Source organism: Eretmochelys imbricata, chromosome 11 (genome assembly GCF_965152235.1).
Source record: "Eretmochelys imbricata isolate rEreImb1 chromosome 11, rEreImb1.hap1, whole genome shotgun sequence".
In the NCBI taxonomy this organism is placed as follows: Eukaryota; Metazoa; Chordata; order Testudines; family Cheloniidae; genus Eretmochelys; species Eretmochelys imbricata.
The window spans coordinates 64,226,773-64,241,515 of NC_135582.1; the positions used below are offsets into that span (position 1 = coordinate 64,226,773).

At 44.0% G+C, this 14,743-nt stretch overlaps 1 protein-coding gene across 1 annotated transcript in view; it reads right to left on the reverse strand.

Moving 5' to 3' along the window:
• Positions 1–14,743, reverse strand: part of PTH2R (parathyroid hormone 2 receptor) — a 100,797-nt gene that overhangs the window by 2,779 nt on the left and 83,275 nt on the right. The window contains exons 9-10 of the mRNA XM_077830056.1: positions 9,122–9,188; positions 2,846–2,940 (exon numbers count right to left, since the gene is read on the reverse strand). Of these exons, the coding sequence (XP_077686182.1) occupies positions 2,846–2,940; positions 9,122–9,188 (162 nt within the window). The remainder of the gene's footprint in view (positions 1–2,845; positions 2,941–9,121; positions 9,189–14,743) is intronic.

Genomic DNA, 14,743 nt, shown 5'->3' on the forward strand with positions numbered 1-14,743 from the left:
CTATTACATTGGACCCGTGAGAGCTTTTACACTTCATCTTGAAAAAGCAAAAGCTCTCTTTTCTTGTGTGAAATGCTGAAAAGCTCAAGGGCCTAGGGAAGGTTCAGTTAAAAAGGAAATGGGCATTTCCAAGAAAACACTACAAATTAAGGGCTCTACTGTGGCTTGCAGCAAAAACCCTCCAATAGGGTGTGGCTTGTAGCTGCAACACCTCAGTGAGAGATCTGTGAAGCATTGGAGCTCCAAGAGGTCCAGTGGAAGTGTGACTGCTGCTACATCCCTTACACGGCTGGCTAGCTCCACTGCTCAGTGTGGTGGAGGCTGGGAGCATGGGCTCACAACCTCCCCATCGCACCCTGTCTACTTTTGCACCTCAGGACGTACCAGAAGGGATCAGTTTCAAACTCTTCCAGAAAATGGCGGAGGTGCTCCCCTGGTTAGGACCGCCCTTTCAATACAGCTTTGCAACTTCAGTGTGCCACTACCGAGCCGGCTGCTCGGGTAAGTGTGACAGCCACGAGTGTTTTTCCCATTGGCAGGTGGTGAGAAGGAAGATGTAATCTTTCTTTTCTCATGCAGGCCTTTGCACATTCATCTACGCTTTTGTCACCTTAGGAATAGTTTATTGTAATTCACTCTACAGGAGGCTACACACAGCAATCAACTGGAAACTGAAGCTAGTGCAGTATGTGGCCAACCACTTGTTAAGCAGAGCGCCGTGGAGAGAATACATTACACCAGTGCTCCAGAGTCTGAACTGACTGCCTATTTGGTTCCAGCTGGAGCTTTAATTATATTAAAATTTGCATTTCTTTTGCTGTTTGGACTTTTGCAGGAGCCATGAAACAGAAGCAGAGATCTCTAGGGTCAAGCTGGGTTAGCCCTATAAGACATTCAGTGCTGACGGATTTCTACAGCTCTGTCACCTTTTGGAACCATAAACTGTAACTCATTGGCATATATATGCTTTACCTGTAAATAATTCTCTCATTCCTTTTCTTAGTTAACAAATCCTTAGTTAGTTTATTACAGGATTGGCTACAAGTGTTGTCTGTGGTGTGAGATCTAGGTACAAATTGACCTAGGGTAAGTGACTGGTCTGTGGGGACTGGAAGCAACCTGAATCTTTTGTGGTCTTTGGTTTTATGTGGCAGCCAACTATCACTGAGTCCAGCTTGCCTGGCTGGCAAGATAGCATGGAATGCCTGAGGGGACTGTCTGTGACTCCATGGTAAGACTGGTATTGTGCTTCAGGAATTCACATTTGTTACTGGGTTGGTGAAATCTAATTTTTGACAGTCTGCCCTGAGATTGACACTCACAGTTGTGAACCACTCCAAACAGTGTGACAGTCCTTCATTGGTTTGGGAGCTGGTTAACTGAGACACCACTTTTCACCTTGAAGAGATGCTGGACCTTGCTTGAGTTAAAGGTATACATCTGCTGGCCGGACATTCTCCAAGTTGGGTGCTCAGTTTGGAATGCACTCCCTCTCCTTGATTCGCCACCCCCAGAATTGTTAACCTGCAAGACCCATCTGTTTTCTCAGGAGTTTGGTAGATCAATGGGTTGACTTGGGTCCCAAGTGGTGGTGGTGGTTATAAGAGTAAGAGGGGATTTTTTGAGAGTACCCCTCTATAAGAGTTCTGTAAGCATTTGTGTGTGTGTGTGTGTGATTTTTTTTTTTAATGATATTTCATTATGGTTAGGTGTGCTAGAGTTGTAGCCTCTCCTGGATAGATCTAGATTAATGAATAAATTAGGGCTGTCGATTAATCGCAGTTAACTCACGCAATTAACTCAAAAAAATTAACTGCAATTAAAAAAATTAATCATGATTGCACTATTAAACAATAGAATACCAACTGAAATGCATTAAATATTTTTGGATGTTTTTCTACATTTTCAAATGTATTGATTTCCATTACAACCCAGAATACAAAGTGTACAATGCTCACTTTATATTTTTGATTACAAATATTTGCACTGTAAAAATGATAAACAAGAGTATTTTCCAATTCACCTCATACAATAGTGTAGTCGGGCTCAGAGGTGATTCCAGCACATCAGGTGACAGTCCCAAAGGGGATCCCTGTGACCGAACCCATCACAGCCAGTTACAACAGTGCCATGCGAACGCTTGTTCTCACTTTCAGGTGACATTGTAAACAAGATGTGGGCAGCATTATCTCCTGCAAATTGTCACCAAACTTGTTTGTCTGAGCAATTGGCTGAAGTAGAACTGAGTGGACTTGTAGGTTCTAAAGTTTTACATTTGTTTTATTTTTGAATGCAGTTATTTTTTTGTACATAATTCTACATTTGTAAGTTCAACTTTGGTTATTAAGAGATTGCACTACAGTATTTGTATTAGGTGAATTATACTATTTCTTTTGTTTTTTACAGTGCAAGTATTTGTAATCAAATATAACTATAAAGTGAGCACTGTACACTTTGTACTCTGTGTTGTAATTGAAATCAATATATTTGAAAATGTAGAAAACATCCAAAAATACTTTAAATAAATGAGATTCTATTATTGTTTAACAGTGCAATTAATCGCTTGACAGCCCTAGAATAAATGAATGAATATTTTTCAGAAATGCCCACAGGAAAGCTGAACTTGCATGCCCACACAGTCTGGAAGATGAATTTACAAAACCAGGATATTTCAGATGAATGTAGCAAAACAATCCATCAACCCCGAAATTTCTCAGAAGCTATGCTTCTAAGGCTGCTTCACCTTTTATTGAGACTTGTAGGTGATTCATACCATTTAAAGCATCCCTTTTAGCCAGAAAAATCTTGACTATGCTGTTAAACAAAATCCAGCCCAGGGATTTACCTGTATTGTTTCCTTGTGTCATACCCAACAGCATTTGTCTCCCATATTTTGGTTGCCAGAACCCGTACGGTGTTCAGGAACAGAATGAAGTTCAGCTGTAAAATGCAGAGCGGTATTACAGGGGGTTTGAAGGTTGGCTGAAAAGAATGTAATCAGGAGCATAGGCACAAAAACAATGAAGAACATTTTGCCACATAGGAAAACTGCAGCAAGGATAAAATATATCTTTCTGATCACTGGTCCAGGACATTGCTTGGAAAAGTTACTGGTTCTGAAGTTCCTAGCCCTGGCTAGTTGTGAGATATCACATCACTTGGTTATCATGGATGGGCCAGATTTTCAGCTCCATTGAAGTCAACCATGCCAAATTAAACCACTTCAGTTCTGACATGGGTTAAGTTAGATATTGATGAGGTGTTAATTATGGGATCCCATGCTTTCCATTACTAAAAGCTTTAGGGTCAGATTCACTGGCCTGGAGGCTACTCCAGAGGTGCAAAGTGGACTGGCTACCTGGGTCAGGGGAGGGAGGAATCCTTGGGTGGCAGAGAGATGATATAAACACTCTTATGTCAACCCTTCTTTGATTTAGTGTAGGGGGGATAGCCTGGCAAAAGGGACTGGGGCTATGATGGTCTTTTGGGGCCACAGGCACCAGGTTTAAGTCATGCTGGGGACAAGGACCAATGCCCATTGACCACATCATCAGGGAGTTGCAAAGATGGCTTAATATCACCTTAGTCCATCACCAACCTGTGCACTTCCCCTGAGCACAGTTCAGCCAGTTCGGTGACTCTGGGCCTAACTCCAGCTGTGCTCAATATAGCAGCAGCTCAAACCACATCAGGATCTGAGTAGAAACAAAAGTCAGCTCGGTATAAAGTGTGGGTTTTTTTTTTTTTGATTGTTTTTAAGGGCTGATGTCCTCAATCTGGCCAGGATTACTGGAGTTGGCAGTACCAGCTCTGTGAAATTGGACGAATCCCAGCTTCCCAAAGCTATATGGCATTTCTTTCCAGCCCCGGGGGTTTGGGAGATATTGCACCTTAAAACAGGTCCCGCTGAACTGGCGGAGATCTTTTCGGCATTGCTTGAGCGCTGGGCATAGTAAGCCCTAGTCTTCACAGCGGTGTAATTTTTTTATGCATCACAGATAGCCCTGTTATCACAGTTTATTTTGCATTGTTTCCCTTGTACCTACTGCCAGTGTTACTTGTGTACACGCAGGGCTTTCATTTGCAAACCACCCCTTTCAAGTGCAGCTTTGGCAAGACTTCTGTGGTGTAATTTAGAAATCCTGAATACACCTGCTGCCTTTATTAGACATAGAAAGCATTTTCTATTCCATGCACCAAAGTGCCTATTATCGCATCAGCTAAGCCCTCCCGCAGAATTGGATGCTGATGGTGAACAAACAAACAATCAAATGGTCTCATAGTGTCAGTTGAAAATCTAGTGAGTACGCTGCCAGGGGATCATACGCTATGCTGCCAAAAGGATGAAACTGAGAGTATAATGGGTCTTTTGTATCACTAACTGGAATCCCACGCTGTCACAACAGCATATTGCCAGTGGAAACAGTTGCAGTGAAAAAGGTTTGGGGTCCTTTAAGGAGAACTTTCATCCACATGAATCAAACAGAAATTTGTTAGGAAACTTTCAAATCTGAGCTACCTGTCAGACCCCTTCTCCCCAAAGCCCAGCTAGTCAATTGGAGCATTTTCCCATTCACTTCAGCGGCTTTGGACCAGGCCTTTATTGCCACTGTGACCTCTGAAATAAGGGCAGAACATCTGGGATCTGGAGGCAAACTGGTCTTGGTGAAAGGCTTTTGAATTCCTTGTTCCTATAGGTCCTCAGAGGCTAAGTTTAGGACATCAATTCACACAGGGCCTGAGCCTGATTCTCCTGCTGTTTAAATCAGAAGTAATTCCATTGAAATTGTTGGCACGAGACCAGTGGCATGAGAGAAGAATCAGGTCAAGAACTGGACAGCATCATATATGAACACAGACAGTTCATTCACATATTACTGAGGCTGTAAAAACAGGGCTTGAAGAAAGGACGCTCTCCCTGCGTTAAGCATGGCCATTTCCATTACACAAATTACTGCCACTTTCACCTTGAAACATAGTGAAAGGTCCCAATTGACACCAAAAGAATGGATTGACTGCACTCAAAATATGGCACCGAAGTGGAGTATACTGACAGAGAGCACCTATGTCACTGTTTTCTGGCAATTCCTTATTTCTACAGCAATTCTAAATAGCACATAGTTAGAACAGTATGCAGGGGCCTCTCGTGCCACTGCTCATAAAGATACCAAGGGATGTGACGCATCCTCTGGCAACAGAATTTTTCAAATTAAGATTTCATGTTTTTCTAGCAGATAGTGCAAGCAGAGCTATTGGACGTGAAGCAGGAATTAATTCTTTGACATTCGATGGCCTGTGATTGCAGGTGGTCAGATTAAATCATCACAATGATCCCTAAAAATCTGTGACTAACTGACCTGATTCCAATCTCATTTACACAAGTTCTGTGCGGCTGTATATCATTGGGCATGGCTCTCCTCTACACTTAAGACCCTTTTACACCATTATATTAATGTAAAGGAGAATTTACATCCACTTCACGTTGCCAAAGAGAGGAAGAGGGGCCACAGTGTAAACACAAATCAGGTTCCATTGTCTTAGTGGAGTTACTCCTCTTTTACACCTATGTAAGTTAGCCCACAAACAGCCCCAAAATCTTCACTAACCAAAGAAAAGGTGACTTCGTCGTTTTTTTGAAACCTTTCATTTTGATGTTACTCTTTTTGGTTTCCTGGGTGTGTGCCTTTAAAAAGGATGTGCTTTGTCTCGATTTGTTTTCATTTCCCTCAGCCAGTTTTTATGCTGGTTTGTTTGTTACGTGGCTTTCCTGAAATATTTCCAGGTTCATTTGAAAACAAACCAGTGCATCAGATATAATGTCCGGTCATAGAACTGGGTGGCTTTTGTACTCAGAGAGCAAACAGCAGTGCAAACTGTTACTCTTGGGCTTGAAGAAAAACCCCGTGTTCTGTTCTAGAGACGAAAGAAACAGCTAGCTTGCGATCGGAGTGTTTGATAATAAAATTTGTTCCGTAAAATAGGATGGGGGCACCAGTAATGTTGTTATTTCTATGTATTACAGTAGTGCTTAGTGGCCCCAATTGAGACTGGCACCCCATTGTGCTAGGTCCTGTACAAATACTGAGAGTATGTCTACACTACACAGTGCAGGTAGGCATGCCTATGCTAGCTTTAATCTAGCTAGCGGATCTAAAAACCCGCAGTGAAGATGTGGTGGCATAGACCCTTCCATTGGCTGTACAAGCTGCCTGGAATCCTGGGTAGGTAGTGGGGTCTGGGTCCCCACAGTTTCACTGCTAGTTTGGCATGAGAGTAGCTTGCTAAATGCAGGACCAGCATATACCATTCCCCAGACAATTCTCTCAGTGCAGCTAGTCCTCACCTTTCAAACCTCGTCCACTCTCCTGAGGTCTCAGTCCCACAGTTTTGTGATGCTGGCAATCAAGTTGAAACTGCCATGCTCATTTTCATTTGGGAAGCAAGCTGGCTTGGAATCCAGATCTCCTGTCCCAACCTGTCATAACACTTCATTTACTACAAATGTGTTTTGAGCCCAGTAAGAGTGATAGCTCTGGAAACTCACCAAAGTGTCATTTTGATTATAATAAAAAAGCTTGGTGTCAAGTGCAGAAGCGGCTAATAACCAGGGGCCATGCCTAATACCTAGACTCTGAGTTAAGCACATTTCAATGAGCCATCTAAAAGCCTTAAATCACAGATGAGTCTGAAAAGTAGATTTTAATGTCTGGACAAATTTGATCATTTATTACAACACCGCTCCTAAGACAAGAGACTCTGGCAAGAGCTACAGCCATTACTAGTGAATTTTTATGAGGCCGAGGCAGCAGAAATTAAGTGTGTCTAGAAACAAAGGAGGATATAAATGTAAATATAACAGAAGAAGAAAACGCTCTCCAAAGATTTTTTTTTTTTCTGCTTCTCCTGAAGCAAACAAAATTAACTGTGTAAGGATGCATGTGTCCTGGTTACAGAAGCACCTTTGACAGGTTAGGTTGATGCATGATGAAAATTCAGTATGCAGCAGCCCTTTAAAAAAAATCCCATTTTTATGTGTTTTTAAGGTGTCACATCAGGCTCTGCACAGTGTACAGATGAGCTCAGCAGAGGTGCTGCAGTGAAAGCTACGCTGGTATAAATAAGAAAGGGCAATTGGCTGAGTGTTCTCTGGCCTCATGGCTTTGGAATTCAATCCCAACTCAGTGGTCTGAAACAGACCAAATCTGATCAGTTGACATGATCAGAAAGTGAGAACCATGTCATGAAAATAGCACAGTGTTATTTGTTCTGCTGGTTTAGAAAAGGAACAATTATTGGGTCATTCCAAATTTTTTCTTTAACATTTTTATAGAAAAGTTTTCATTTGGGACTTTTTTTATTTTTCCTTTCTCCGCCCCGCCCCCCGCCCTTCCCATGTTGCCAACAGGAAGAATGATAAATCAAATCTCAAAAACTTAAATACCCCCCCCATATCTTTGTTTTCTATGTTTGTTCAAAACACCAGAACCGTTTGGGAGAAAAAAAGGTCAAGAAATTTGTCAATTTCCTAAAAAGGCCATTTTTGACACTGCCCTCGCCCCCATCTCCCCCCCCCCCACACCAAAAATTGTCCAACCAGCTCTACTACTGATCCTCATGGCATGCTGCAAAGTTAAGCTTTGGTGGGGAAAGGGTATTTATGTTTTTAATATGCTGGGGTTGCTGATGGTGGGTTATATTGGATCGCCCTGCTGTGCTTTAGCTATTTTGGGGAATATTTTTAAATTATTTTTAAGTTATGCCAGGGGAGTGTACAACTACATTCTGTTTAAATATAATATTTATTTTATGGGCCAGATTAATTAGTAGGATAATGGAGACACAATTCTTGTTTTCCCTATGCACTGGCAAATGCCAGTCTTTTTAATTCTGTATTTGAATAAATTGTTCCAGTTATAATCATCAGGTATTTTCATGTGTGTCAAAAATTGGGCCATACACAGAGCATGAATGAGATTTATGACGTACTGATTTTACATAAATACAGACATGAGATTAATCACGAGATGCATGAAACTTGGCAGGTCCAGCTGCCGTATTATTATTATGTTTATTATTTGTGTGCCAAGTTACGGTAACAAAGATAGTACCCAGTGCAGTACTTGGGTTGTGCAATGCTGCCCAGGACTTGGGCCATTGTGGATACAAGCACTATAATTCTAAAAGCAAAAGTATGGACTCACTAGCATTATCCCCTCTGAAGAATCTACCTTCATATCAAACTCCCAGTAGTTTCAATGAGGGTTTCGCACATGGAAGAGCCGCATGATTCGGCTCCTGGAGTCACACATCACTTTCCTATCTTCCTTGCCCCACTCTGTGCTTTTCAGCCATTCCCTTTAGCATGAAATGTTAAAGGGCTAAAATTCAAGATGAGAATATGGGCACGGGGATTGAAACTGCAAAGAAGATCTTTTGTTTCCCATATACTTTTAAAAATGGGACTCACGTGATTTTGAAAAGGGAACCCTTGGCCTACACTTGAATATGATCATTTTTATCAGCTATCATAAACAAAGTGTTCTCAGTCTGGAATTTTAAAAAAAGAAGCCATTACAGCTTTTGCCCTAAACTTTCCCCTTGAGGTTCAAAAACCAAAAGTTGGATTAACTTTATTTTTAAATTGCTTTTCATTGTCACCCGTTTTTACACTTCTGGATGGGACCAATAAAGGAAGTGATTAAATCCTGACGCAAAGGCTGTTCTTATGTTATTCCTGGCCTGGACAGGAAGCACTGGAAATTCCATGAGAACATCTGTTTTCGGGCAAGTTCCAGCCAATTTTATAGACTCAAGAGATTTCAATAATTAGGAAAAGGATCTGAAATTTGGACCGTTTATCTGAACAGAGTCTAACTGCTGACTCTTCATTCATCCATCACTAGGGAAAGCTTCACCTTGATCAACTTAATTTCTTGAGTCACTTTTTCTGATCGATCCCAAGAGTTAGTTGAGAGACTAAGATAACTTGCTCCTCATTCCACCCTCCCCCATCCCCACTCTCACTTCAGAACCTGTGTCGTTTACAGCAAAGCCAGAGAGTTTAAAAAAAAATCAGACAACCAATAAACTATTTACGCTACATCGCATGTATAAAACCTACCCCAATGGCTGCTAATATCGGTGCTTGGTAAATCCATTTGATAGCGCCGGCACTGAGCTCCCAGCATCTGTGATATCAACAAATACCTAGAGTTAAACTAATGACAACAGCAATAAACAAACAAAGGTGGGTTTTTTTTGTTTTTTGTTTTTTAATTTTGTTTTTTCCCCATTGGCTAGAATGGGTCATGCGCACTTTGGAGGCGTGTAGACGAATGGGCCACCGATTTAGGTCAGCCAAAAGAAACAGTCAGTGCTAGGCTATCAGTCTACGAAAAGACCAACAAAACCAGCCACATCATCACCCTCAAAACAATGACACTCCCCCCATCCCCCACTGGGACTAGCTGCCTCCATTGTTGGCACTCGCAGAGTGAAAGGACAAGGAGACTGGAAGCTCTAGTCAAGAGCTGATCCCGCTGGGGCACAGTTGAGACCCTCTGAGAAGACAACGTGGGTAACTTCCACTGCTGCAGGAGTGGTTGCACAGAAGGCGTCATTCGCCTGCGCTGTCAAGACAGCGGCTTTCATGAACGTTGACTGGAGACAGGGTTTTAACCAGGAAAAGCATGTCAGCCATAAGTTCAAGCTTCAGAATGGGGTCAAAAAATGCGTTTGGCTGATAGATAAATGACGGAGAGTGGAAGCGAAAACAAGACTGATCAATACAACCCAAATGGCCCATATTAGACAAACAAGCAGGGCTTTGACGACTAATGATGAGGGTACAGGGAATCAGAGTTTGTCTCTATAAAAACATAAGCCAAAATGATGTAATCCTTTACCTCCTGCTGCATGTTTTCATTATATAAACGTAGGTATTACAGCTGTTTAGCTACTCTAAAGCAATGTAAATACTTCATCACACATGCTACAGTTGGGTCAGCTGTAGCTGTAATCATGTTAACGATAGAGGCCATGACACTACTTGCTAAATGCAGATACCATTGATTTTACAGGAATAACATGTCAGTTTAGGGATAAGTTGTGAAGCCTTTTTTCCTGCCGGGGCGTGCTTAAGCACACCCATTTGCCCATTGACTTCAATGGGTCCCTGGTATGACTAAGTGCTCTCCAGGCTGAGTTAGGTTCACACAGTTAGCCTGTGGTTAGTAAATAATGCATATGAATTGCAAAGTTCTGGCGCATCCATTTACAAGTAGTCATGAGCCTGGAGTGGCAAGTCTTAAGCAACCTCAGGCCTTGTTTTAGGGATATTTTATGAGCGCATTTCCTGCTGACTGGGCATATGTGTTGTCTGAACATCACAATAATTTTCTGTCTTACTCTATATGAGACTCTTAGCTATTCAGGCTTGTCAACAGCGCCTTCTGCTCTCTAAAGGACTTATTTTCTTCCTGTCGTTGACAAAATAATGTCTGCAATTTCATACCGACACAGACATGAAAGAACGTCAACTGATTGTCATGCTGGACACTGTGTTTCAGCCCTGTAGAAAACGTAATGTTTTAGTATGAATTTACATCGCATATAAAGGGTCAAATGCTAACCAAACACACCCAAAATGCATCATTTGTGGTGTTTGCATGGTTATTTTTCAGCTGGAATAACAGACTTCTTAATTCAGATGGAATAACAGACTTCTTAATCTGAGTGTGTGTTTGCTGAGTGAGTATCCGAGTGTGTGTTTGCTGGGAACACAGTTTGAAAGCCTGAGCAAGTGCCTGATTGGGTGGTAGCCTGCAGGGGGTGGGTATTGGGGGTGTCTGTTTGTTTGTTTCAGGGAAGCCTGGCTGTTTAAAAATAGCCAGAGCTCCGCGGACCAGCTGAGCAGCGGGGAACAGCAGAGCAGCAAACAGCAGGAGTTAGCCTGGGGTGAGCCCAGTGAGGCTTACATCTTGCCAGCTTCTCTGAGGAAGCTCATAGTAGGAAGGTGATATGGAGGGGGGGCGTTCAGCTATTGTGACCTGCACTGGATGTGCCATGTTTGTCTTTCTTCCACAGGACAGAAGTGACTTTGTCTGTACAAAGTGCAAGCTAGTATCCATATTGGAAGAGAAGATTGAAGGTCTGGAGCAACAGATATCGACCCTGCGTTGCATACGAGAATCTGAGGATTTCCTGGACAAAAGTCAGGATATGCTTCTATGGGCACAAAGCTCTAAAGATTTAGAGCAGGTTGCACAGCGGAGCCAAGAGGCCAGTGAAGAAGCTTGGCAACATGTGACCTCCAGAAGAAGAAGGGGGAATGTCCGGGTACTAGCAACGCAGACACAGGTAAGTAACCGTTTTCATGTTCTCTCCACAGGTACCATTGTGGAGAGTGGACCAGATGATACGTCTGGGGGGAGAAAGCAGAAGGAGACTCCGCTGGTTGGAAGGCATGAGATGTGCTGTCCTAAGGTTGGGGGTTCCACGACCACCACTCCCAAGAGAAGGAGGCGGGTGGTGGTGGTCGGGGACTCTCTCCTCAGGTGGACTGAGTCATCTATCTGCCGCCCTGACCGGGAAAACAGAGAAGTCTGCTGCTTGCCAGGGGCTAAGATTTGCAATGTGACAGAGAGACTGCCGAGACTCATCAAGCCCTCGGATCGCTACCCCTTCCTGCTTCTCCACGTGGGCACCAATGATACTGCCAAGAATGACCTTGAGCAGATCACTGCGGACTACGTGGCTCTGGGAAGAAGGATAAAGGAGTTTGAGGCGCAAGTGGTGTTCTTGTCCATCCTCCCCATGGAAGGAAAAGGCCGGGGTAGGGACCATCGAATCGTCGAATCATGGAAGTCAACAAATGGCTACGCAGGTGGTGTCGGAGAGAAGGCTTTGGATTCTTTGACCATGGGATGGTGTTACATGAAGGAGGAGTGCTGGGCAGAGACGGGCTTCATCTAACGAAGAGAGAGAAGAGCATCTTTGCGAGCAGGCTGGCTAACCTAGTGAGGAGGGCTTTAAACTAGGTTCACCGGGGGAAGGAGACCAAAGCCCTGAGGTAAGTGGGCAAGCAGGATACCGGGAGGAAGCACAGGCAGGAACGTCTGTGAGGGGAGGGCTCCTACCTCATACTGAGAATGAGGGGCGATCAGCAGGTTATCTCAAGTGCCTATATACAAATGCACAAAGCCTTGGAAACAAACAGGGAGAACTGGAGGTCCTGGTGATGTCAAGGAATTATGACGTGACTGGAATAACAGAGACTTGGTGGGATAACTCACATGACTGGAGTACTGTCATGGATGGTTATAAACTGTTCAGGAAGGACAGGCAGGGCAGAAAAGGTGGGGGAGTACCACTGTATGTAAGGGAGCAATATGACTGCTCAGAGCTCCAGTATGAAACTGCAGAAAAACCTCAGTGTCCTTGGATTAAGTTTAGAAGTGTGAGCAACAAGAGTGATGTAGTGGTGGGAGTCTGCTATAGACCACCGGACCTGGGGGATGAGGTGGATGAGGCTTTCTTCCGGCAACTCGCAGAAGCTACTAGATCGCATGCCCTGGTTCTCATGGGCAACTTCAATCACCCTGAGATCTGCTGGGAGAGCAATACAGCGGTGCACAGACAATCCAGGAAGTTTTTGGAAAATGTACGGGACAATTTCCTGGTGCAAGTGCTGGAGGAGCCAACTAGGGGGAGAGCTTTTCTTGACCTGCTGCTCACAAACCGGGAAGAATTAGTAGGGGAAGCAAAAGTGGATGGGAACATGGGAGGCAGTGACCATGAGTTGGTCAAGTTCAGGATCCTGACACAGGGAAGAAAGGTAAGCAGCAGAATACAGACGCTGGACTTCAGGAAAGCAGACTTCGACTCCCTCAGGGAACTGATGGGTAGGATCCCCTGGGGGAATAACATGAGGGGGAAAGAAGTCCAGGAGAGCTGGCTGTATTTCAGAGAATCCCTATTGAGGTTACAGGGACAAACCATTCCGATGTGTCGAAAGAATAGTAAATATGGCAGGCGACCAGCTTGGCTTAACAGTGAAATCCTTGCAGATCTTAAACATAAAAAAGAAGCTTACAAGATGTGGAAGATTGGACAAATGACCAGGGAAGAGTATAAAAATGTTGCTCGGGCATGCAGGAGTGAAATCAGGAAGGCCAAATCCAACCTGGAGTTGCAGCTAGGAAGAGATGTTAAGAGTAACAAGAAGGGTTTCTTCAGGTATGTTCGCAACAAGAAGAAAGCCAAGGAAAGTGTGGACCCCTTACTGAATGAGGGAGGCAACCTAGTGACAGAGGATGTGGAAAAAGCTAATGTACTCAATGCTTTTTTTGCCTCTGTCTTCACGAACAAGGTGAGCTCCCAGACTGCTGCGCTGGGCAACACACCATAGGGAGAAGGTGGCCAGCCCTCTGTGGAGAAAGAAGTGGTTAGGGGCTATTTAGAAAAGCTGGACGTGCACAAGTCCATGGGGCCGGATGCGTTGCATCTGAGAGTGCTAAAGGAATTGGTGGCTGTGATTGCAGAGCCATTGGCCATTATCTTTGAAAACTCATAGCGATCGGGGGAAGTCCCGGACGACTGGAAAAAGGCTAATGTAGTGCCCATCTTTAAAAAAGGGAAGGAGGAGGATCCTGGGAACTACAGGCCAGTCAGCCTCACCTCAGTCCCTGGAAAAATCATGGAGCAGGTCCTCAAGGAATCAATCCTGAAGCACTTACACAAGAGGAAAGTGATCAGGAACAGTCAGCATGGATTCACCAAGGGAAGGTCATGCCTGACTAATCCAATCGCCTTCTATGATGAGATTACTGGTTCTGTGGATGAAGGGAAAGCAGTGGATGTATTGTTTCTTGACTTTAGCAAAGCTTTTGTCACGGTCTCCCACAGTATTCTTGTCAGCAAGTTAAAGAAGTATGGGCTGGATGAATGCACTATAAGGTGGGTAGAAAGCTGGCTAGATTGTTGGGCTCAACGAGTAGTGATCAATGGCTCCATGTCTGGATGGCAGCCGGTATCAAGTGGAGTGCCCCAAGGGTCGGTCCTGGGGCCAGTTTTGTTCAATATCTCCATAAATGATCTGGAGGATGGTGTGGATTGCACTCTCAGCAAATTTGTGGATGATACTAAACTAGGAGGAGTGGTAGATACGGTGGCAGGTAGGGATAGGATACAGAGGGACCTAGACAAATTGGAGGATTGGGCCAAAAGAAATCTGATGAGGTTCAACAAGGATAAGTGCAGGGTCCTGCACTTAGGACAGAAGAATCCAATGCACCGCTACAGACTAGGGACCGAATGGGTAGGCAGCAGTTCTGCAGAAAAGGACCTAGGGGTGACAGTGGACGAGAAGCTGGATATGAGTCAACAGTGTGCCCTTGTTGCCAAGAAGGCCAATGGCATTTTGGGATGTATAAGTAGGGGCCTAGCCAGCAGATCGAGGGACGTGATCGTTCCCTTCTATTCGACATTGGTGAGGCCTCATCTGGAGTACTGTGTCCAGTTTTGGGCCCCACACTACAAGAAGGATGTGGAAAAATTGGAGAGAGTCCAGCGAAGGGCAACAAAAATGATTAGGGATCTGGAACACATGACTTATGAGGAGAGGCTGAGAGAACTGGGATTGTTTAGTCTGCGGAAGAGAAGAATGAGGGGGGATTTGATAGCTGCTTTCAACTACCTGAGAGGTGGTTCCAAAGAGGATGGTTCTAGACTATTCTCAGTGGTA